Raw genomic sequence first — 25,047 nt, 5'->3', positions numbered from 1 at the left:
TTCGTGACTATCATGTTTGGATAATAATACCCTCCAAATATCTAGTGACAACAATAACATGCTATCCCTTGTGACCATGCATTGAATTTTAGTGTGTGGATTTGAAGGCCTGAGTTTAGGTTTATATCGGATGTACAAAGGACAAACTTATACGACATCGTTCTCGATAACTTAAAAAAGTTGACACACTACATGATTTTTGTAGATATATAAAAATGCATCATCTTTACATATTCCTCAGTATATGAACTTTGCGATGCGATTTAGGATAGGTTGGTAAGGAAGAATGGAAAAATAAAGTCTGGTGAATTGTAGCAAACTGGTGGATCCACAAATTTTTAATAACCTTTTAATCTCAGTCGTTGGTCATATCTAACGACTAAGATAAGCTGTATATTATATATATGTTGCAGATAACCTATTCATTAGCCTAATAGGTCCATGGCTTAGGCAAAAAGTCCCATGGCCTCATTAGAAAGTAATCGCAGACCCAATTCAACTCAGCGATCCACGCAGGTCCATCACTTCACTTCACACATCTCATCATTGATATCAAGTCGAGATCTTGGACTTTTACACTAACGTGGCCTGTAACATCTAAGAGCATGTCCAATGGACACTTGATAGTACATTTTGAAGTGTTGAAAGTGAACTTTATGGAAAATTTAGAGTGCTAGAGCTCTACAATAGATGGAAATGAATACTTGAAAACACACTTTCTTGATAATGACACTTATTTTATAGGTTGTTGTGGAAAATGACACTTGAAATATGAAGTATGGATATAGTAGATGAATAGTGAAGAGAGAGATGCTGAAAAGGAAGAGAGAGGTGATGAAAATGAAGATAGAGGTGAAGAAAAGTAAGAGAGAAAAAATAGATAAATGAGTTTGAAGTGTTGGAAAGTATGAAGTGTTAATGAATAATGTATATTATGGGACCCATTAACCCAATTAAATAATGCCACTCCGAATAGAGAAGAAGAGAGAGAATAGTTTTGAAGTGCTTGATATTTCTTTTACCACTGGAGTTGCTCTAACGTTCCTCTGATACAACTCTTATAATCATGTGGATCCCTCCAAGCTTCTATAAATGGTCGGGGCCCTTCCACTTTGAATAGATCCCCATGTGCGAGGTATTAATGCTAAGTGCTCTCTCTGTCTCAAATGCTCACTCTGACACTAAATTCTCAATCACATTGCTAACTTTACCGTTGGAGGTTTAGGGCCGTCATCAAACTGGTGTTAATAACTTTCACAACCGTCGTTTCCTCTCTAGCCTTTGCACGATACTGATACCCCCTATTTGCACTTCATCCATAGATCTGACCATCTACACCAAATATTTTCGCAAAGGTAGATAAAAGAAACATATACAATAAGAGAACAAATATTATTGGGAATTTTGGTTGATCAATATCAAAATCACGAATTAATAGATATTATGTGTAAAATATTAAATATTTTCCATTTATGGTAATTATGCACATAATAAAACACTTTAAAAAATTACGAAAAAAAACGAAAATAGTGAGGGGGGGAAAGTAAATACCTAAAATTATAGATAGAAAGACACAAAACTGCAAGAAATAAAGGTAGGTAGTTGCAAAGTCACTAAAGTCTCACCAACCCCGCCACCAATTGCAATCAGATACTAAGAATCCTCTCCGTTGGATTCATCTTTCATTGACCGCACCAAACCCCTCTGACCTCTCACCTCTCGTTCAAATCCCAGCAAGATATCAATTGGGGTTTGATAAAAAACCAGTCTTTCATACTTTCGCAGCCAAGGAAAAATAATGGGTGGAGACGGAAAGGTTTTCACTTTGGCCGAGGTCGCCGAGCACAACACCTCCAAGGACTGTTGGCTTGTCGTTGATGGCAAGGTACAAGCTTCTCTTATGTATTTTTGATGTAGAAGTTTAACCGTGAAACTTTTTTGGATCTGGGTATCATTCTTCTGTGATTTTAGAGTTTTTCTGTTGTTTGGTTTGTAATAGAGACCTTCTCTTTTATAATGCTGTATTTGGTTGTCTGATTTTTCTATTTTCAATGTTTTTTTTCCTCTTGTTGTCGTTGTGTTTCAATCTGGGCATTTGACCCTCGATCTTTGTGTAATGTGTATAGGCTTGCTTCTTGGTTGTTTGGGTTGCATGAGTGGGCAGTTGAATTGGATCTGTCAGGGATCATGAGGCCTGTAGAAACTTGGCCTCTTTTAGACTGAATCGCTATTGCTTGATCAATATTGAATCAGATCTGTCAAGGGTTATTCTTAAATCTGAAATTATATAATAACCCCTTATAACCTCGACATTGAACAATCCTGGACACCCTGGTTGTGACTCTTGCGTCTCAGAGTAGCAAAAGCAATGAATGGACTGTGGTCAGAAACTGCTATGACCCTCTTCTATTGTCTAAATGTGGTGGTGAACCCAAAAAACTAATGTCTGTGCCTGGATCTAGATAGTCTCCTTTTGTTGTTCTAACGTACTCTTTCACTTAGTTGATCTGGGAATTGCAGGGGTGTCCAGTTAAGTAAGTCACTGCTAATATCTGCTTACTCAATTAGTGCCTTATTTTTTCTTCATTTAACCAGAAATACCTGCTCACAATATCTTTTTTTTTTTAATCTCTTCTCCGTGATAATAATATTTTCCAAGTCAAGTGTTTGCCAAAGTGATCAATATTTATTTCATGGTTTAATTTGAAAAGGAATCAGCTTTTGCGTATGAGCTTTTGGATAACCGATTTGATTCATTGGAATTTGCTCGTCTTTCTTGTATGCTTTTTATCACGTTAAGGTTTAGCACACTTTTGATTTCGTAATAGATGCTAAATAAGAATTTTGCCTTGATTCTCCTCCAATTGGAAAGGGATGGTTTTTGAGAAAGAGGTGGGGAATGAGGAGTGGTCCCCCTTCCTATTCCCATCAAGTTCAAGGAGTTGTTTTGCCTTCCTCTCCCTTGTAAACATTTGTCAATGGCCTTTTGAGTGTTGTTCCACTTTTCAGGCTCACTCCACTGCCTGCAAAGACTACTATTGCTCAGTTGGCCAAAACTTTGGAATAATCTGTTATTTTTTACTAATGCAAAGTGATCTTCAATCTGCCGTTTACAAGCTGTCAAATATGTACAAGATGCTGAATTGCTGATTGTGATTTTCTTTAGTCTTTTATGTAATGGGATTATGGTTTGCTGCCTAAAGTTACTCAGCCTTAACCTGTTGATTTGTCTTCCCTATATTCTATTCCTAACCTTCCATGGAGATTCAGCGACTTGTAACTGTTTGCTGCGTGGCCATGTTCATAGGATTACAAAAAGCATCTTTGATCTTTGTTTGAGGGAGTGAGCTTGACAGGTCTATATGTTGTGATGTTGGGAATAATTGTTTTGACATAATTGAAATATAATTTCAATGCGTTGAAACAGGTATATGATGTGACAAAATTCTTGGAAGACCATCCCGGTGGTGATGAGGTCTTGTTGTCAGCAACAGGTATGTATATGATAAAAGCTACAATATATTTGTCTTTACACTTCTGCGGAAAGATAATTTGAAAGCTTTGCAGATTTTTCATTGATACCTACAATATGATCTACGGTTGTCAGGGAAGGATGCGACTGATGATTTTGAGGATGTTGGTCACAGCAGCACTGCAAAAGCAATGATGGATGAATTCTACGTTGGAGACATCGATTCATCATCAATTCCCACAAAGACCACTTATACTCCTCCCAAGCAGCCTCACTACAACCAAGACAAGACACCAGAATTCATCATCAAGCTCCTCCAGTTCTTAGTCCCACTAATAATCTTGGGCCTGGCTGTTGTCGTCCGCTACTACACCAAATCAGCTCCTCCTGCTTAAACATCGAAGGGACGCGTGAGTGACCTTCACAATGAATTTGTCTCAAATGTTTTCAGCCTTTTGTTTTTTGCGCCTTGTTGGGAACTGCTTTGGGGGATTGTTAATTTTGTGATGAATGTGTCTGGTCTCCATTTGGCCTGTGACTTTTCCTTCTCAATTTAATGTTTATCTCCTCTATTCTCTTTGATATTGCCATTGCTGAAATAATATCTATTTTTCTTTCCCAGTTCTTGTCATTTCAATTTGAAAAACTTGATATCAGAAATGGCAATGATGCCTCCTGTTCTCATTCTCATACTACATTGCATCCATGAGAGCAGTATAATTGCTTCTGTGGGAGAGAAGTGAACATTTTTCAAATTTTGGTATCATCATAAGATTTTCTATCATTGAATATCGATTTTCAGGGGTATGAGCCCCCACACGAATTTTTCATAGACTTGTTTGACATGCATTTGACATGCATGGTTTGTGGATGGTACGCAGTCGAGTTTATCCAATGTGGCGTATCCAAAGGCTAGTGACTGTGGATCCCACCAGAAAAAGAGTGAAAAAAGAAAAGAAAAAGTGGGTTACTACTAGTGGAGCCTAGAGTAGCCCACGCAATATATAGGGAAACACTGGAATAATGGGCCACAAGAAGAACTGAATGTGGGCTGAAGCCCAGTACTTCAAAAGGCCTATTTGGAATTTTGAATGTCCTCGCAAGCCCAATACAAGTGTCCGACTACCGAGAGGCGAGAGCACCAACTAGGCAAATACCAAACCCAAGCGTAAAGCTTAAATTTTGAAACTTCAAATATCGTCATATAGGCTACAGACTGGACATGGACTTCTCTTCATGGATTCGACGCAGGCTTCTGAGAAATCCCGAAAAGACCGAAATACCAGATCAACCAAAGCAATCGAATCAAACACAAGCAGGAGACGAGCTTCTTGGAGTCACACAGCCATTGATTGATCATATACAGACTTTCACTGTCGATACTTTCAAGAATTTCCGTCTTCAAGGTCCCTGCTCTTACTCTCTCTCAATTTCTCTGCCCTTGTTTGGTTTCTAGGAATGAAGCGAAATCGCCTAATATAATCCTCTAACTTATTTTTAGTGTTTAATTAACTGTTAACAAGCATACTTCGTCGATCTATAACCGCAATTTCAATTGAAAGACACGTTTGGTTGGGAATCGTTGCAGATGATAACGGAGTCACTGATGCTGACGCTACTCCGACAAACTCCTCAGCTAATTTACGGCAGGATCTCTCCGAGTGGCAGCAACGGCATGCTACTCTTGTGCTTTCAAGAGTCAAGGTTCATTTTAATTGATCGCGTATATAATTTATGGCTTTTTGTTGGTCTCTTCCTCTATTGAATAGAATTGTTGTTGCCTTTGCTAAGATTTTGTTGCCGAAATTGCAAGTTAGGTTAACCAGGTTATGAGATTGCTTTTGCATAATAAGGTTAAAAAGCTGTGCAGCTACAGTGTGCAACGCATATTAAGCCGGAAAGGAGGAAATCTGATTGTCATATGATTTATGGATGTTAGACTATTAGTTCTGTGAGAAATGATAATTTTGAACCAGTCAATTCTGATGCTCCTTAATTTTTTACTGCTAGTAAATAATTTTTTTTTTTGTGTTCTTGCAAACTTGATGATTTCATATTTTCTTGTTACGAACATATGATCTTGATATGGTAGTTTCCAACAACTTGCCCATACAGTGATGATCAGTGCCTCAGTAATTATGCTTCTCAACACTATGTTTTCTGTCCTCAGGAACTTTCACAACTTAGATTTATGCTTTGCCCTCGTCACTTGAAGGAGCGACAATTTTGGCGGATATATTTTATGCTTGTCAAGAGCCACATAGCCAAGTGAGTTGTACAATTTCCATCCATTATAATTATTATAGTAACAAGGCTTAATCCTCTAGGAAATGAAGCATTTTAAGTGCTTATGTTGTATTCCCGTTGTCTAAAGTGATATTTTTAACCTCTTTCTTACAAAAGGAAGGCCATGTTTAGTTTGTTTAAGCACAGGACTTTCCTCAAATCATAAGGATAGGTACGAATCTGTCGCCCACAAAAGCTATATAGCTTAAAGGTGCTACCATATGTAAGACAGTTATGACAGTACCCTATATGATGTAATGGATTCTAAAAGGATTAAGGACTTTTAGCTATTATCTTTTACTCATAAGATGTTGCCATTGATTTTTATTGGTTTAATATAAGGAGAGTGTTTGTCCATGTGATTTGTTCATGTTTGTTCATTCTAAGTGTGAATTCACATCCGAAAGGTTGGAAGGGTACTAGGACATGCCTGGAGCTTCAGCGTGGATTTTCATGTTTTTCACCGTAGATTTGGTTGACACTAGTTTGGTCTAAGAGTGAATTCGCATCTGAAAGGTTGGAAGGGTACTGGGACATGGTTGGAGCTTCATCATGGATTTCATTTTTTTTCACCAAAGATTTGCTAGAAAGGTTACTAAGGGCTACATGGGTGACATTTTAGTACTATTTAAATGTGCAGAAAAAGAATACTGCTAGGGGTTACAGAATAGACTAGCTAAAGATGGACAGAGTGATTCTTATGGAGTTTAGAGATCGTGATGCTCTGAAGGTAGCTGAGTAAAAAGGAACCCGTATGATCACTGAAGGAGCTTAGATAGATGTGCTCAGGGTGTTAACTACCTCATGTCACACCTCAAACTGCATGCTGGCTGAGACAAATGTATTTTTTTACCAAAAAAAAGTGTTTGAATCAATATCAGCACTAAGGGAGTGTTACCAATTTACAATCATCAAACGAGATATGAAACCAATTACCCCTATGAGCAAAGGCTTATTCCTGTTTTTCATGGGAGCCCAAAATATTGCCAATGGTATGGAAGCTCTACTTCTTTCCCTCCACCAGCTCCCTTACAAATACCCCCAAGCCTTTAAATCCTGTTCATTCAATACACTCACTATACATATCATTCGTATTAATTTCTGTCTAATTCCCTTAGCTTGCATGCCTCTTGCGAGCTAAGAAACTTGTCTCTCCCAATCATGTGGATGATGTGGATTCTTTTGAATTCAATGGAGGAAGAGCTCAAGACATGGAGCTTTTCTAAATCATGCTGCCAATGGGAAAGAAAAAACCTCATATCTTCCAGTTCCACTATCTTGGCCCTTTTAAGGATAGTTAGAAAAGAACAAAACAATATAACTTTTGAAAAATGGAAACCCACTTTGAACTAATTAAATACTGGTGAATCCTTCTAGCTGAGACAAGTTTGACTTTCTACTTTAACCCCCTATGGCTTGCCAAGGTTCTTGAAAGAGTGGGGGGATCAAAGTATTCAGAATTTATATGGCCAAAGGCTGGTGGTTTCTCGTCATAAAAAAATGGTTTTTGGGGAAGATGTGAAGTTGATGAAACTGCTATTTGATATGCTTTAATCTTCTGTTTGTTTTTGAGCTTTGAACATGGGTGGCACTTTCTTGGTACCTTTTCAATAAAATTTCCTTTCCGTTCAAAAGGCAAAATAGTAGTTAGGGTGATTCCATGCTTTTAAAGGTTGTAATTAGATTTCTTTCTGGAATAATTCCAAAGCAAAGAATGGCTACCTGCCTAGGAACTTCCGTCTTCTAAATAGTTGCTTCTATAAGAATTCATTGTAGTTTCTAACAAAAGCACCTTTTTCTATTTCATGAGAAATACCCATCAACAGTCTTCTAATAAGAGGACTATTATTTGCACAAGGTATCCCTCCTCCCTAAAAAAAAAAAGAATATATCCCCATGACTTAAATGTAAGAGGACTATTTTTGATGTTACTGGCTCTCTTTAGTCGTGATCATAATGTGACCTGTTGCATGGATAACAGATATGAGCTAAGTGCTGTACAACTAGCGAAACTGAAAAAGATGGAAACCGAGAATGATGAACCTCAGCATTTCAGTGTATATGAAGTTGAAATGGCAGAAACAAAGCAAGTAGCAAGTTTGTCACCTTCGACTCCTTGAAACTGCTATTTGCATTTCATGAAATATGACAGGTATTATCTGTTCCTCTTCTTTAGAAAGAAGGCTTTATATTCACTTACTTTCCTTTTTCCTCTCTTGACTATGTGGTTATCTTGTTTGGGATTGCTGTGCGAAAGCTGGTTATATTTAGGCAAATGTATCGCTTGACATTAACTTGAATGATCTGGAGTATTGTCCAAGTATTTTGGAGCTTGATGACATAATATATAATCTTCCCAAGTCCTAACTCAACAAGACTTTACCAGGTTGCATAGTGTAGGGTCAAAAGCTTCTAAGTATCGAAGTTTCAAACATTTCAGGTCCTTGCACTGATTTTCTTATTTGTTTCCTATGACCTGGATTTATTACTCATTTGCTTTCGTGATAAGGTAGTCTTGCACCACCTGATTGTCTTTTTTTACCAGTGATTTTCTGGCAAGGTACATTGTGGTAAATTCGGTTTAGGTGTTTGTTTGAAACCAGTAATTTACGTTCAGCCACTTGAAAATGAGATCTAAATTTTTTGGTGCTTTAGGTTGCAACTTGCAACAAGTTGTGTTCCTCATTTTATCCTTTCTTTCCTCCCTCCCTTTGCATGCTAAATGAACTGCACTGTCAAGGCGAAAAAAGCAAAGACAATGATCGTGTAAAAAAGGTAATATTTCGTACTCTTTATTGCATCTTAAAAAATTAGTTCTTGGACGGCACAGCATTTGTTATGATGCAGAATGGGACCTGCCTAGGACCAATGTATTCAAAGAGAACCGAGTGAAATGGACCATGTTTGTCGTTGAAGATGACGTTGGAGTTTCAGAGCCACAAAAAAAGAGGCTATAGGGCAAAGAGAGAGATGAGAGGCTGATTAAATACACGTTGATTAGTTTGGTGGTATGAGGAGGAATAGAAGGTAGAAACAAAAGGCTTATCTACACAATTTAGGGGGTACATGGTCTGTGTACGTATATAGGAATGCTATCTAGTACATGATAATCCCATACCATCCCATCCTGTGCAATTATCACACCGGAAATGAAGGATAAACCAACTTTTAGAGGAAAAAAAATGTTGGGGAAAACGTAGAACAATGGTTCACTGTCAAAATCTAGGTTCAAATGCACATGCCTAAGTGGGCGTACCCAACTTGTCCCTCCAGTCCCCAAGAACCCTTGCTCCTTAAAAGAAAGAAATAGAAGCATGGAAAGAAAAAGTGCACACCATCAATTTCATGTTGAACATGATGCAGTCACTTATGCAAAGCGTCAGAGAGCCGTACAAGGTCCCATGTGATTGCGAATAGCCAGCCACATTCAATAAAAGCCCACTTAACGAGCTGAACAACTCCATCGATATCGATATTTATTTTTGGTCCGATGACTGGAATTCAACATGGATTAAAAGCATTAAACTAAATTTTAACATAAATTGATGTCCGAAATTTGAGTTCAAACACAATTTTTGTTCGATTTAAAACAAGATTTAGGTCCAAACATTTTATCAAAAAAAAACTCGAATTAAGTTATTATCTGGATTTAAACCAATACAATTGATCAATTAAATACATCATAAATTTAATCCGGATTAAGGTTCAAATACATAAATATTTCATAAATATGTGATGTTATTTGACCTAAAACCGATTTTTTTTACCACCCCTAGATATCACCACAAGTCTTAATGGAAAACTTAACAACTAAAATTCTGTAAACTTAACAGAACAATCCAAGACTATTTGAACAGTTCAACCCCACCACCACCACTGTCGATATCCAAGACGTGGGGAGGCCAGAACATGATGCAACTGACTAGGGAAGTGACCAATAAATAAACTGTGAAGGGATTTCATCTGATATTTTCCACATTGAATTTGGAGACATGGAGATATTTAGGGGTGGGGGCACAAGGGGGGGACCTTCACATCAACTAAAACAGATTAGCATAAACCAGCATAGCCTATAAAGCAAGTAAAAAGACCCCACGACAACACTGTCAGTCTGTCAACCAACACTACTGCCATAAAAGCTTCACACAATAGGTCAAAACAAGTAGGGCATGACACAATCCAACCCACATAAGAACCATCATCCATCAGTACTTGAGTCAAAAGATCAAGTGGTCTCTCATTGCATTGGAGGTATTATAAAAAGTGCAGGGTACAACCCAAGGAAAAGACAGAGCTTATTAAAACGAAAATGAGCAACATTTATTTCAAGAAAAGCATTCAAGTGAGTTATCCCCTGTCAAAGTACGGACAAAAGTAAAAAATTTTGCATCCTATGAAGATTACATTAAGCTGAAGCCAACAAATCCTAAACTAAAGCATTTATAGCACTTCTTTTTCCCTCATTAGTCAAATCTAGGTCAGTGTGTAATTCATCATCTCTGTTATGCTGCAGATGTTCAGATTACACTGCTTCAATGGCCCTAATTCACTATACATTGTCAGAATAACCAGAAAATATATGAGTCCAAATCCACCTACTTCTTCTGAAATCCTTGGCATAAAAACCAATTAAGGATTTGCAGAGAGTAGAAACCTACGTCTTACTAATGAATCGGAACATCACTATTAGAATATCTGCACCCATTCATAGCGTCCGGAAAGGGGCAAATCATTCACAATGTCAAAGTTGTACCTGAAATTTCCCAATGCACAAATTAAAACGAGTTGCTTAGTTAATTGGGTAGATCCAATGGTTGACCATCAATATGAGTTGAGTAACCAGTAATGCAAAGCAATGCCTATAAGTATGAACCAGAGCCATTTAAGGAAAATAATAGGAACTAGAGCAGCATACTTTTCCATAAACTCCCTCTGTTGCTGCTGTTCTGCATAGGAAAAGAACTCCTCCACTTCATGCGTTATTGGGTTATTTCTTTGGATATCATTCTGGGTTCTATGATTTGCTGTGACTGAACTTTTCCACCTCGATGTTGAACCAGGGGTTACACTATTCGACGTGCCCCTTATCAAGCTACATGGTGTGCTTTCCCTAGTGGCCCTGCTTCCCAATCAGATTTCTAAACTTATGAAGAGAGGAATTACAAAAGTAACAGAAATTCTATGCAAAACTTCTGCTACAGACTATTCTTGGTAGTTACAATTCCCTCTAAAAGTAACATCATAAATCCCTAATATTAAAAGGAAAGCATTTATCTACTAAAGCGTAGTATAAAAAGGGACTAAATTATAAACAGCAGGGAGCCATGGCATGAATAACAAGAAAGCTGTAAATCCGTAACCTAATGATAGCCTGAACTCCCACATGCTTGCATCACTCTGTGACTAGGACCCATGAACAATGATAAATCAACACTAACCCAAATGATGTAGGGGAATTATTGCCATCTGCATGGCAAAAACTAAAGTTACCAGTTACCATCTTCTATTTTTGTTACTCTCTATTTATAAGAAGATTTTTCAGTTAAGCTACTGCAGTTAGTAAGAAGAGATTGACTATCAAGTAGAACAACACAATTGATTCAAACACACAAGATCGAACGAACATATTTGTGAAGAAAAAAAAAGAGATCACAAGCCATGCTCTATAAATTGAATTAAAGAAGTAAACGAAACCAAAAAAAGAGTGAATTATTACTGAATATGGGACATTTAGAAATAACTGAATTTGAGAACTTATGTTTACATCATTTTCTCGACCTGCTTAGAAACTGAGAAGAGCTTTAAATTAGTTTCCCAAGGACCCAAAAGACATAAATTGCATTTCCTTAATGATTCAGCTGAGAGGTACATAAATTAAGTGCCCACAAGTCACAAATATCAAAAACCCTTTGCGAAAGCAACTTCACAGAGCATCAATAATATGGTATTTAATGCATCACAGCTAAGTGAAAAGGAAAGAAACAAATGATACCAATAAAAAGGTAAAATAATGTAATAACACAGATGTGCCTCTATTCCTCCTAAGATATAAAGAGTGTGTTCTCTCTCTGTCTATAGAGAGAGGTATCCGAGAGAGAACCTTCTCATAATAAGAAGAAAAAACCCCCTAAAATCCCCAAACATAAACAAAAGGAAGAAAAACGAAAACAAAATATAGGTGACGGTCGCAAAACCCTAGTTGAGTTTGAAGAATACTCCACGCTCACAGACAGAGTAATAACAAAATAGAGGTGACAGTCGCAAAACCCTCGTTGAGTTTGAGGAATACTCCACGCTCACAGACAGAGCAAAACAGTGAAAAAAAATCAAAGGCAAATAAAAAAAATTATATACCGGTCTTTGGATCCAGAGTCCAAGCAGGTCTCTCCGCATGAAACCTCAACCCCCTCCTTGGATTCCTTCTTTATTTCACGCCGCGCACCGTGATTGTCTCTGCATGTGGGAGGAGGGACGGGTTTTTCGAGGCGGCGGCTTCGGAGTTGGAGGTAGCAGAGGGAAGAGGAATCAACTAGTGGGGATGGAGATTGGGATTGTAATAAGCGCTGAAGAGCTAGGGTTTTGGCTCGAGTCCGTACGCCGACCTCCATGACTGCCACATCACCTTTGATTTTAGATTTCTTCATGTACTTTCCCATCTCTCACTCTCTCCTCTCTCTGTCGCCCTCTTACCTCACCCTCTCTCGTCGCTCTCTTCAACGGTGAGAATTCGCAAGTGGATATTCTATTTATTATTTTGTTTTGCCTGCATTTATATTTTATTAATATTGCTATTTCGAATAATTAATTATCCAAACAACATTTTCCCGCAAAAACTTAAATAGTGAAAGATGACGAAAGTACCCTCAGGCGTTCTGAAATTTATCCAACAATATTTTCTTATGACCAAATTAAGTATGTGAATAGGCCTATATTATGGGTCCGTTAAGGGAGTGTTGTGTTTTGACCTTCTATGATAAGGTGGATTATTGTGGAGAAAAATGTTTGATGCGTTATTAAAAGTATTGTGGCGAGCTGAGGATAGAATTGAATATTTTTCATCGATATCAAGTAATTTTTATAAAAATATAAATGAAATAATTTGATTGAGGGAAAGATTGAAATTTTTTTTTTCGTATTTTGAAAATTATGCATGAAAAGGGATAATAATAATAGTGAACATTTTTTACACATAATTAGGGGATTTTGCTTTCTAAAAAAAAGGTTTTGGAGCTTTTCTTTCTTTCTTTCTTTCTAGCCTTCTAGGTACACAACTGTTAAACAACTTTCGTTCACAATGTTGTCGTAGTGCATGTATAATATCACTGCAACTCTGCAATTACACAAACACAGTGATGTGTAATTTTATTCTCTTAATCACTTTGAAGGAGAGTAGGAGAGATTAGAGATATCCTCACAATTTTAATGTAAACTCAATCGCTACCTATTTTAGGCACTCCATGCCAAACAGGCACGTATTATGAGAAGGGAATCTCCTTAAAACCAAAAAAGCCACCTCCAAATTATCACAAATAGTAGTATTATTTATTAATAACTGTTTAATAAGACATACACGTATTTCAATAGTCCTGCTCTTTGATTTCTTTCCCTAGGCTAACGTCTCTATCATACTCCAAACACCCGTAGGTTCCATTGTTTTATTAACTAAATATAATCAATTTTCCACGTGCTCACAGTCTAACCAACACCTGTCAGTTTGTTTTGTTTCGGGGTCTTGGATTTTAGGGTTCCACACATTGTTTAAAATTATAAAGTCTACAAATTAGATTGAGAGATGTGTCACATTGCATTTACATTTTTCACTTTTTAAAATTTGTCCCTTTTTTCTCCATCATTGGAGAAAGTACTTACAGCTGATATTTATGGAAAACACTCCTACCATAAGGCCAAAAAACAAAGAACCACGAAAACCAATTTTACACCTAACACCTAACCTTATTGAAAACCTTCCTCAATATCAAAAGCACATTATTGAGTTACTTCTAGGTGGAGATACTCACGTATACCTGTTAGAACCAAGTCTGGGGCGGCTGTGTAACAAACATCAAAAACTCACGGTCTTTGAGTTACTTCTAGTACCAAGCATTTTCCCAGACATGCAGCTTTACATCCCTCCTCCTGATCATAGGCTTCTTTAAGCAAATGAAATATACAAACCAAAGTTTCATAAAAGAAATTGACAATGTTAACTAAATATAAAATCTATGACTTAGAAAATATAGCATAAATGGTTCAACTACCCAGCTATGAGCTATTGCTTTTATCCCGGATTTCTGTGGATTGTATGCAGTAACCAAAGACTACCACCATTTGCAGGGCTTTATTTCCATAATTTAACAGAGCTGTCGTGACTTGCAGAAGCTATCATTCTGGTGACTGATGACTGTGCCAAAGCTGAAATTATATTTTCATGTGCTGGAATGGTCATGCTCTTATTCTCAGCCATGTTCCACAGCTCCAATGCCTGTGCAATGCATAGTCAAAAGTGATCGTCAAGACTCAGGCATACAAAGCATTTCAAACATCTCCCAAGTAGAACACCAAAATGGTCAAATCTTGATCCAAAAGCTACAAAAGCACTGATATGGTAACAGAATATCTCATGAATACAAAGTTACAAGTTTCATCATTTGAAAAATATGATAAGATCTGCATTTGTTGAAGAACTAAATAAAATTTCAACAAGAAAAAAAAAAGGGAAGTAAGAGTGCCAATTAGTTTTGAGATTTCTATTTTATAATGCAGTAATATAGTTTTGATCAAATTTAAAACTTAAAGTAGAATGTAGTGAATGCATTTACTACTGAAAATCTCCCTCTAATAAACCATTTTCTTTAAAAAGGATTCCACAAAAGATATAAAGACTACCGAGTTTCCTCCGATCACTAGGAGCGTTGAATAAGTCGGGTGAAAAACACACGAGTGGAATTGGTTTCCACTGGAGCTGAGCTCCTGAATGCACTCTCCTGAGGCCACTGACCATATCTTTACCAAGTTCTGACTGACAGATGCTAAATAATCTCCATTTGCATCCCAGCATATGTAGTTTACAATTTCAGAGTGACCCTGCACATAAGATGATCTAATTATAGAAACTAGCGAATGTAATTAGATCCTTGTTTCGAAAAGAAATATCTTCATGAATGCTCAAACCAATTACTCAACTTCATCCCACAATTTTCGAAAGGAAATCATTATTGCATCTGCATACCTGGAAATAATGTGTTTGCCTGTCTGTTTCCACGTCAAAGACAGCAACTATCTTATCCGAAGCTGCCGCCAGTAGTTGTCCAATTCTTGGTTGGAATCTCACTTGTGCAGTACCTCCCTATAAAACCAGTGGATGATTGAAATTACGTTTAGTCAGGCACAAGTAAGTTTCATTGTTAATTTATCTTATGCTTGGCCAAGGAGCCTATTTATTTGTGGAATAGTTCGTTGAGGACCAAAGCACTTGAATAATCCCAGCATCCCATACCAATTTTGGCTCTTTTAACTTAGGAATTGTCACTAAAAGAAATTAAATTAGAGAAAATACTTTTCTCATGTTGCTGCTTCATAAAGAATTAAAGCATAGTGTTGTTACTGTAGTAAAACCTGTCTTATCTAAAATGAAATGATTAAGTAATAAACAACATACCTTAGAGATGCGAGTACGTGAGAATGGATTGATATTCCAATACTGAATTTCATTGTCATGATCACAAAAACAGAAAAGATCAGTCTTCTTGGGGTGGAAGTCGAGAGACATGACGTGTGCACTGTGCCCCGTATAGGCTTGCAAAGAATAACTTGGCTGCAATAAATGACTTTTGAGTGAATACACAATAAAAATTTAAACATAATTTGCGGTGTGGATTTTTCTTAATTTTCAGCTTGTTAGAAATTCAAATAAGGAAAACCAGGTCTAAATGTTGGAATAGAAAAAATAGTCTTTCCGAGCCTATATAAACATTGTTTGTTTTAATGCAGAAGAGAGAAATATACTTACATTGGCCGCATCCCATAATCGCACTGATTTATCAAATGAAGCTGTTGCCAGCTGAGTTGAATTGGGCCTAAAACGGACATCTGTAATAATTAACTTGTGTTCTTCAGGGGTGCTTTCTTTTTGCAAGGTATCCATGTTCCAAAGGACAACCTAATACACATAAGAAATGTGCAAATATCCAGATAATCTTTCTGGTAAGTTTTTATCATCCATAAGTGCTCAAGCTGTTGGAACAGCAACTAAATTAGACAGAAAGAAACATCCAGCCAAGATATTGAACATTGATACTAAAATGCAACATGCTGTATCAGTGATTCATGCAAGTCCCTTGTCATATAATTAAATATGAATACAGTTCCTCACCAGTGCCAAAGAGTTAAAAGCCTAATGGCTTACAACGGCATGATAAGTGCTTCCCATGATTCCAGTAACTTCAAGGGCATATATTAGGATTTTTTTAGGCAGCCTTAACTTAGATTAGAACAACAAATATTAGTACCACACCGATGTTTGTAGGCATGCTAGGATAACATCTATTCATTATACTACTTAACATGGTCCTCAATTGTAATTTGGCATCTACTTTAAAACAAGTAATACCTTCTTGTCATGTCCAGCACTGGCCAATAACTTCCCATCTGAAGAAAAATGGCAGCAAGTAACCTTGCTACTTGTCCGTATGCAACCAACCTCGCCAAATGTAAAACCTGGCATAGGCAATAAGACTAAAGGAAATGAATAGTGCAAGAATTGATTCAACAATGGCCTAACTGAATATGATGAAAGGCTAATTACCTTTAGAAGACTCTTTGGAGTGGTCAGCAGCATTTTGTTTTAGTGTTCCATATAAATCCCTTCCATCGCCAGCATCATGAGAAAGGATTGAATCCATGTTGTCATCTAAAGCGACATCTCCAAACCGCTCTATTTCTTCCTGCTAAAACGAAGGGAAAAAAAATATTAGAAGCATATTAATGTGTTAGGTTATGTCTCAAAGAAACCAAAAGTGAGGATAACTTGCTAATTTCCAACGACACGGCTACTTTGCACATTATCTTCAATAGAAGGCTATGAATTTAAAGTGAGAGAAATAAATTTTACAAGACCATTTCCAAGTCTAGGCCAAAAGTCAATGCTGACAATATGTGGAAGGGAGGTTATTTATAAATTTACGACTTTCCTACTGTAATCACCTCCAAGCCAAAGGACTAGGTATAAAATACTTTCCTTTGAAGCATACATGGAAAATGAAAGTGCCCAATATGAGGGTCCCCTTCACTTGTGCCGACCAAAGGGAAGAGAGTGCTAATAATTGATAATCTTCCAAAGAGGAATCAAAATGGTGTGTATGTTTTTTGTGCAAGGATAAATAAGAAATGATAGGACATAAATACTCAATTTACCCAGGAAAGCGAGCTAACAGAATTTGCATAACATCTGGCGCAAATGAAGTGGGTGATTGCCTATCTGTGGAGGAAGCTTTAAAGGCATGGACCTTTTGTCAAGAAGAATGAAAATAAAGGACTTTTCAATGTCAAAGGAACGCCTTTTGAAATTTTGTTTTTGAAGTAACACCTTTTGAATAGTGTAGGAATAGATGGATGACTCTGCACAGTTATAACTACAATGGAGAGCTGAGAGTGTCTTTTATAAATGGATCTGACATCTTATAGATGATGATGCATACGGGAGGCATCCCCCAGCCCTAGGAGCCCTCATTAACACATTCAATACTTTTTTGCTGCCCGAACAAAAAAATCTACTTTCTAGATTCAAGGGTGCTTGTTCAGATGAGAAATGCAGTTATGTACTCAAATAAGTTTATTGATTAGTACAGTCATTCTGAGAATAAAATGTTAAACTGGTACCATTATTGACACATTAAACTATCATATGAGAACAAAAGATTAAATACTTTCAAGAAAATATAAAAGCATGAACAAGTCAAGCCAAGCATGGATTCACTCAAGCTAATTTGTTCAGAAGTTAATGAGCTCCAACCTAGTCTGATCCTAGCTCAAATTGAGCTTCGTTCATTTATTTTGCGATGGGATAGAGCATGTTCATTGATATTAAATGACAGTGATAATGAGTTTTTAACAAGTTCGTTCGCAAATGTTCAACGAGCTGATTCATGAGTCGTAACAAGCCCACACACGAACTATAAACAACAAAAGTTAAAAGTACTTAATCAAGCAATCTTGGCAATGAACAAACAAAAAGGCATTCAAAAAATTAACAAGCACATCAGAACCTTCCATGGTGAATAAAGATAGGCATATTTAGATAACAATATATTTTTGAGATTTAATTACATATATTTAGGGTATCCTATAACATCAAAAGCATTAAATGAATGGACAAAAATCCAGCATGACTGCAAACAAATCTCAACAAGCACTAAAAGAGCTTGTTCACGACAATATTCAAGCCTCCTCATAAACTAAGTGTCTTGGTTTACGGAACATAAATGATTCGCGCTAGCCCCAGCTCGATCAGTTACTAAATGAGCTTCAGATTATTTTTCGACCTCGAACACTTAGCCTGATGATTAATGTATATGAGAGCTAATCAACCTCAATCATGAGCCGTCCAATAGGTACACTAGATAGTTCACTCCAATACATGTAGATATATACTCCAGCGTTTCAAAAAAACAAAAACCACCTGTGCAACAAACAAAAATCGACATACCAGTAGATTGGAAGATGATGGAAGACCACTGGTACCATCTGGACCATAAATTATTGAGCTTTTCGACATACTGCTAACATGCTTCAAACTGCTTGCTGTGGTAATTCCATCACCAGGTGTGTGAGTAGAGGGAGGCGAGTTTGGTGAAGGACCCACCGTATTTCCTGTACCTGTGCTATTGGCAGCCCCAGAAGAAGAGTGTTGTTTCCTTTTCCTGTTATTCTGCAGTCAGCCATCATATATAGATCAGTTCATCCAAACTCAAGAATTCATTGCAAATCCTCTAAAACATACTAAAACAGTATTCATTTCAGCAGGAAACTGCATCTTCCATAGAAAGTAGGAACAGTTCACAGCTAAGCTCGTCGAAATGACATCTGACTATAAAAAGATATTAAGACGACAGAGTTTGCATTCCAGCTGGAAACCGCAATTTCCATTGGTACAATTCACTGTTTAGCAAGTGAAATGACATCATTTCAATTAACTCAAACAATTTCTACCTGTTGCAGTTGCTGCGGCTGCTGTATTTGGTCCTGCTGTTGAGACAAAGAGTGCTGCATCTGGGCCATTTTCATCTGTTGAAAACCCTCCAGAGACTTAGAATCAAGCATTTACAAGACTATTCAATTCATTACGAGTAATAAGTGAACAAAAACTCTGGCTTCAATCGATAAAGAAGTAATGACCAACCCTGTCGAACAGAAGGGTGCAGGATCAGTCATGGTAATGTACATATGCATGGATCACATGAATGAGAAACAAAGGACCTATAATTCTGAACCACTTTTTATACTCCCCCAGTGTTTTTTGAAAAACCATAAAGTTCTCGAAAATACTTCATCCTAATGTTTAACACAACCTTAAATCTATGACTAGAAAAATTCAATACACAATATTAACCTATGAATTTTAACGAAGGGGAACCTGCACAATGCACGAGACCAGAGGTTGAAGAATTAAAGCATAACATGCAGTAAAGAAAAAGCAGCAAACTTTTTTTGATACGTAAAAAATGACATTAACATTGCTTTACACTAGAAAATTTCCACCTAAAAGAAAAACTGCTTATTTGACTATGCCCTAAGTAGTAAAGTGCCCACTTCGAAACGAGCACGCTTCTTTCCTTCTGAAACTTTATAAATCAAGTGGGACAAGTGACGAGACATTATAATTTACATTTAATAATGGGAGAATTCAATGTAATGAAGAGAAGCTGGATTTCTCAGCAGAAATTAAATGGCCAGAAGTGAACCAAGAAAATGTAGCATAGTCCAACAAAACCTTCATCCAAAACCAGATGATCTATACCTACGTTGCTACCCTTGGAGTTCTGAGTAAATTTCGAAACAAAAACTGAAGGAAATAGGTGTTGTCGACAGCACAAATAATACTCTTTCTTTAGTTGATTATAATGATTAAATATCATGCAATGCCTCATTCTTCAGAATGTACAAAGACCTTGGGGGAACTTGCTTGCGCTGGAGAGCATACAGATCCGTCATTTCGCGTGGATTGACCATCTTTCGCATTTAAGCTACCTCTAGCAAACTGACTAAACCTTCGGGGATCCAAATCTCCATAGCTAGTTGAATTTCCAAGGTTGTTTTGTGCCTGAGCCTGTGACATGACCTGCTGTTGTTGTGATGCCAACAGATATTGGTTTTGGGTATGCAGATTAGGCTTCTGCAACTGAGCACTCAAATTTGGACGTATTTGGTCAATTCCCTAGATTATTGGGCAAGCCAATAGTCAGAATCATCAATCATGTGCGTGCATTTAACTAACCGAACAAATATTAGGGACAAATAAATCCAAAACTTACAGTTAGGGGCCAACCCTTTAATGGGAGACCAGTGACACTTTGGTTTAATCCTGACAAAGAAGGCAACAGAGTTGTGGAACTTAAGAAAATTTCACAAATTAAAAAATGCACAGAGAAGACACATCGGGTAAAAATTTAAGCTTAACAAAGGGGAAGGCAATTTACATTTTCTAAAGGCATTTCAATAATAATTAAACATATATAGTTATGGTTTGAAGGCACACTAAGGGAACGGCAAGGGCAGGGCAAGATGTACATACACAGCCTTAACCCAGATAGAGGAAATACTTGTTTCTAGGAATTGAAGCCATCACCTCTTGATTGCAGTGAAGCAATTTTACCCCTAGGCCAAGGGTTCACCCTTAATTTAAAATATGAATATAATTTTCAACTTTTGACGCTTTTGGTTACTACGTAATGAAATACCAGAAAGCATTTCTCTCCATGGTCTTATAATTTCGTAGTGAACATATGCATATAAGTGCATTATGATACTCAGAGAATGTACTAAGTTTATTTAAGAACTATGATTGCATAAGTTGATACAAACAGGGAATGCAAATTGGAGTTGGTAAAAAGCAGAATAGTACTTAAGAATGGCTATTAATAAAATTTTATTTTGATGAAGTCACTGATATTAATCCTGTTGAAAATGAACAGCGCCCTTACATGCAGAAAATGGATTGATAAAACCATTCATAACTCTGACATTATCAAATACAAGGAATAAAATTATATGAACAGTTAACAGAAGAATTATGGTGTTTCGTTTGTCTTATTTAATCTTCCCCCCCCCCCCCCCGGGGGGGGGGGGGGGGTGTGCAGTGCTAACAATATATCATAATTTAATCACTTGATCTAGAAAACATGAGTTTCCATTGATCTCCACCAGTTTTTTTGGGTAAACAGATCTCCACTGGATTTTAACCTAGGGACATGAAAAATACAATAGTTCTGTACCTGAGTGGCATTGCACCAATGTACCATACTTTAAAAGCAAATCCACAAGTACATTAATTTGGGTATTGCGGGTTATTTAAATTTGGAATCCCTTCCAATGGGAAAACACCCTTGGGATATTCCCATAAAGAAAGAGGCCTCTAGATTTATGAGCCAACAATTTTTAAAATAAATCATTATTGCTAACCAAGCCTGCAAATCGAGCAGGGCTGACCAAGGTGAACAGAGATGTTAATATTTCAGACGAAATGAGCTTCATGTCAAAAGTAGGAACAAATTGAGCCATATGCAGGGAGCTTTGTGCCAGCCCAAACCAATGATGTTCTTACAAGTCAATATTCTTCAATCAACTTCCTCTGGTGAAATCGGAAGCTACTCAAACTATGCAATTTTGTCCCATACAATTATTTCTCCTCAAAATGTTAAGTTGTGAATGACGAGATCTTGAGGAAGCAATTCAAATATATTTGTTTTGTATCGCACACACCAAGGGGAAAGATATAGACCCAATGCAACCAAATCACAAATGTTGACGTATTTATTTAAAAAGACCTAGTTATGGAAGCTCTGGTAATGCAACCTACATTGTTAGTTCCGAAACTCAAATCTATACATAAATCTGGATAGCAGGAGCGGAGGAGAATCAACCCATTCCAATGGAACATCAGTAAAATTACCTGTACCACCAAGTCCCGATTTTGACTGAAGAATTGCTTGTCCATAAATAGATGAGGGATCCATTGGCAAACTTTTTTGAGGTGCACCAAGGTTACCTTCACTTTTGACGTCCTACAGAATCAATGATTAAATAATAAGCATATTATAATAAATTACCCAAGGAACAAAGACAAAAGCAGCAAAACATTAGAAGGTAGCATCATCCAAGTGGTTACAGTGGCCAATGAAGTTCGCGCCTGCATTTGCTGCAAAGCTGCAGTCACATTCCCAGAGTTGCCTTGTATCAGCTGGCTGAATTGTCAACAAGAAATAAGGAAAAAAATTATTTTTCTCAACCAGATTAAATGAACGTAAAAGTAGATCTCAAGCATACATATGAGAAACTGAAAGGAATTACCCTTGATGGCTGGTCGCAGGTTTCAGAAGATTCATCCTATTAGCATCAATAAGACCAGTGGAGGTCTCTGAATCCATTGAATGAGGGTGTTTCACACGCTCTTCATACATTTTCATGGCCAACATGCTGGTTGGTGGCTGTCCCATCATACCTTCAGAGTTGATAGGGTTCACAGAACCAACAACAGCAGGATGACTAGGATCCCTTCTTTGCAACTGCGCATTACGTTGCTGCATGAGTTGCAACTGCTGCATTTGCAGCTGCTGTTGCTCCCTTGCCTTAAGTTGCTGAGTCTATTTTTCAAATATCAAACACATGAAAGAGAGAAATGAGAGCATATGGACATCAAGATCCATACTCAACCAGTTGAAGAGAAACAAATCAAATGCAAAACAAAATAGGTACCTCCAGATAAGCTGCAGCAGCCTCAGAATGCTTCTCATTTGTCCTTGCTATAAATATGTCCCAGAAGACAGACCACCATTCAAAGAGAAATCCTCCGGGTGCGTCAATTGCTGCACAAGCAAACTCAAACTTATATGCCCCTCTGCTTCTATACTCTTGCTAATTGAGACAGTTCATCCAGCTAATTAAGCAAACACCACTAACATATTCCACAATGCAAACTGACCAAAGAGAACTTGGAAACTTCCACCAAACAAAATCGACACAACTATATAACATTTTAAGCTACCCATTTATTTCATGGTGGGAATAAGGGTAAGTGATCAAAATTTAACATGAGACTCCTGTCAAGATCAATAAGAACATTACCTACTGGATCTGTTGCAACCTTTCCCTCAGCCATAAAAGCTTTAGCAGATGCATGTAATTTTCTTTTCAACAAATAATCATATATATAGACATCAAGCCTACATCAAGAAGAGGCATATCAGTATTATCAATAACCAGAACAACCAAAATAAGGCGTCAGACAGAAAACCATAAAAGGTTAATTAACTTAATTAACCTACAAATTCACATGGTAAATAAAACAGTTACAGCAAAATATAGACAAATACAATCCATACATCTTATCCGCCTCCCAATTACTCTGCGTCATATCGCCTTCTATTAAGCCAAAAAAAAAATCACCGAGACATCACTGCTTTTATCTGCAATAAAGTTGGCAATTGCTTCAGATCTCTCAAGCAACTGAAAAATCTATATTAGTGAATAGCATTCAATATGCAACACTCTGTCTGGTGGACAGAGAGAGACCATATAGTGAGAGAACGCATAATAAGAACTCAATTGAATTATTGCAGATATCAATTATCCAAACAGAAAATTAATCAACTCAATTATCCCTCATTAATGTGCGCGAATAAGTTCAACATGCAACTATGAAACCTATATAACGCAAAACCTCCAAATTCTTTTCCGTCTCCTTTTGGTAAAACTTTTTCTTCACAGCCAAACAAGCTGAAATTGAAAACGAATTTCGTGGAATTCAATCTCATAACCATACCAGTGCAGCGGATCAGACACTAGAATATAATACAGCAAGAGAAGATCTCGGTAGCAAAATCCTGGAACAAAATTCACACACAATCAAAATTAAATTAAACAAAAACCGTCATTCATATGAATCAGACTGAGAAGCGCTACTGTATGAGTGATCCAACAATGAGGACTGTAACTTTACAATTCTTTTAACTTGAGAAATTTTTGCTGAATTTCTCAAGCCAGTTGTGGATTCTCTGTGAGAGTAACTGAAAAGAGCAGGTGAAGCTACTACAAACAGTGCAAATTTAAAATTAAAAAAAAAAAAGACAAACAGGAAAGAAAATTAGAGAGAAAGAATAGGAGGTGTGGGAGAATCTGAAACTAAAAGATATTATGAGGGGCCAAACCAAAGCAACCGGGAGAGAGACTTTTCGTTTTATAGGTATTAGGTTCGGAGAGTGAAAAAGTAATCGAGGTTTAACAGGTCTGGTCACGCGTTGGATTAAACATCGAGCAAGTTGTGCCACGAAGAAAGCGATACAGGTGAACACGCTCTATTGTGAGGTGGGCTCGAGTATCGGGGAAGGACAAGACGTTCGACGTTTAACGATAAAGTGGTCGCCAAAAACTCAAGATGGGTGTGATTCTTTCTGGTGTCATCATGACATTGACACACGTAATCTTCAAGTCTTGTGCCGTGCCCAAAATTTCCGACGAAATTTAATTAATATTTTCCACCGCGAAAATTTATTTTATATCAATATAAAAAATTTATATTATGAGTATACCCGCGTAACGCGTCTCATTTTTTATTATTAAATTATGTAAATATATTTATTTTAAAAAATGCAACGAGAGTTAGTTTGATTGACATTTGACTGAGTTAAATACATATATGTCTAAAATTCAATTCCAACTACAAACATATGATTCTTTGTGATATTTAAAAAATATATGAATATGTGAAGCATGAAAAGTGATTAAAATCAATAATAATTACAGCGAGGAAGAGTGTGTTAAGATAGAGGTGCTCGCGGTTGGACACGTGTGAAGTCTTGTGGGTTATGTCTAGTATTCCTAAGGTGCTTAATGAGTTGCAAAATAAATAATTAGTTTAAAACTCTAGGTGTGTCTAGTATTACTAAGGTGCTTAATGAGTTACCAAATAGATCATCAGCTTAAAACTCTCAGACGTTGTCCCACTATCGCTGATTGTGACCACCGTCTGCCATAAGAGCAACCACAATGATGATTTTTTGTTGTGACATGAGTAATGT

At 37.1% G+C, this 25,047-nt stretch overlaps 4 protein-coding genes across 13 annotated transcripts; 2 read left to right on the top strand and 2 right to left on the bottom strand.

Annotated features, from left to right (window-relative positions):
* Positions 1-1,676: 1,676 nt before the first annotated feature.
* Positions 1,677-4,093, top strand: LOC120007681 (cytochrome b5-like). Its single transcript, XM_038858073.1, has 3 exons — positions 1,677-1,885; positions 3,428-3,494; positions 3,608-4,093. Exons 1-3 carry the CDS (start codon positions 1,799-1,801, stop codon positions 3,865-3,867), a joined length of 414 nt encoding a protein of 137 aa, XP_038714001.1. The 5' UTR covers positions 1,677-1,798; the 3' UTR covers positions 3,868-4,093.
* A 540-nt stretch (positions 4,094-4,633) lies between these two features.
* Positions 4,634-8,281, top strand: LOC120007680. Of its 2 annotated transcripts, XM_038858072.1 has the most exons (5): positions 4,634-4,878; positions 5,061-5,176; positions 5,643-5,740; positions 7,740-7,910; positions 8,016-8,281. In XM_038858072.1, exons 1-4 carry the CDS (start codon positions 4,695-4,697, stop codon positions 7,876-7,878), a joined length of 537 nt encoding a protein of 178 aa, XP_038714000.1. In that variant the 5' UTR covers positions 4,634-4,694; the 3' UTR covers positions 7,879-7,910; positions 8,016-8,281. The 2 variants fall into 2 exon arrangements, with proteins under 2 accessions (XP_038714000.1, XP_038713999.1); XM_038858071.1 differs by having other exon boundaries at positions 4,635-4,878; positions 7,740-8,281.
* Positions 8,282-10,081: 1,800 nt separating this feature from the next.
* LOC120007423 (cyclin-dependent kinase inhibitor 3-like) lies at positions 10,082-12,533 on the bottom strand. 2 transcript variants are annotated; one of them, XM_038857635.1, is made up of 3 exons: positions 12,113-12,517; positions 10,674-10,877; positions 10,082-10,511 (listed from the first exon to the last, which is right to left on the bottom strand). In XM_038857635.1, exons 1-3 carry the CDS (start codon positions 12,412-12,414, stop codon positions 10,445-10,447), a joined length of 573 nt encoding a protein of 190 aa, XP_038713563.1. In that variant the 5' UTR covers positions 12,415-12,517; the 3' UTR covers positions 10,082-10,444. The 2 variants fall into 2 exon arrangements, with proteins under 2 accessions (XP_038713563.1, XP_038713562.1); XM_038857634.1 differs by having other exon boundaries at positions 10,082-10,877; positions 12,113-12,533.
* Positions 12,534-13,730: 1,197 nt separating this feature from the next.
* Positions 13,731-24,181, bottom strand: LOC120007422 (transcriptional corepressor LEUNIG_HOMOLOG-like). 8 transcript variants are annotated; one of them, XR_005470169.1, is made up of 19 exons: positions 23,793-24,181; positions 23,353-23,436; positions 23,096-23,193; positions 22,727-22,836; positions 22,322-22,614; positions 22,140-22,215; positions 21,924-22,035; positions 20,287-20,336; positions 19,923-20,189; positions 18,965-19,039; positions 18,462-18,683; positions 16,563-16,704; positions 16,368-16,474; positions 15,768-15,917; positions 15,417-15,572; positions 14,988-15,104; positions 14,645-14,842; positions 14,017-14,240; positions 13,731-13,894 (listed from the first exon to the last, which is right to left on the bottom strand). XR_005470169.1 is itself a non-coding variant. In XM_038857628.1 (19 exons), exons 3-19 carry the CDS (start codon positions 23,382-23,384, stop codon positions 14,097-14,099), a joined length of 2,349 nt encoding a protein of 782 aa, XP_038713556.1. In that variant the 5' UTR covers positions 23,385-23,436; positions 23,793-23,853; positions 23,933-24,181; the 3' UTR covers positions 13,753-14,096. The 8 variants fall into 8 exon arrangements, 7 of the variants coding, with proteins under 7 accessions (XP_038713556.1, XP_038713555.1, XP_038713558.1 ...); XM_038857628.1 differs by having other exon boundaries at positions 13,753-14,240; positions 23,793-23,853; positions 23,933-24,181; XM_038857627.1 differs by having other exon boundaries at positions 13,753-14,240; positions 23,793-23,853; positions 23,965-24,181.
* Between the last annotated feature and the right edge of the window lie 866 nt (positions 24,182-25,047).

This window comes from Tripterygium wilfordii, chromosome 10 (genome assembly GCF_013401445.1).
Source record: "Tripterygium wilfordii isolate XIE 37 chromosome 10, ASM1340144v1, whole genome shotgun sequence".
NCBI lineage: Eukaryota > Viridiplantae > Streptophyta > Magnoliopsida > Celastrales > Celastraceae > Tripterygium > Tripterygium wilfordii.
Note: the sequence above shows the minus strand (reverse complement) of the source record. Positions and strands in the feature narration are given on the sequence as shown.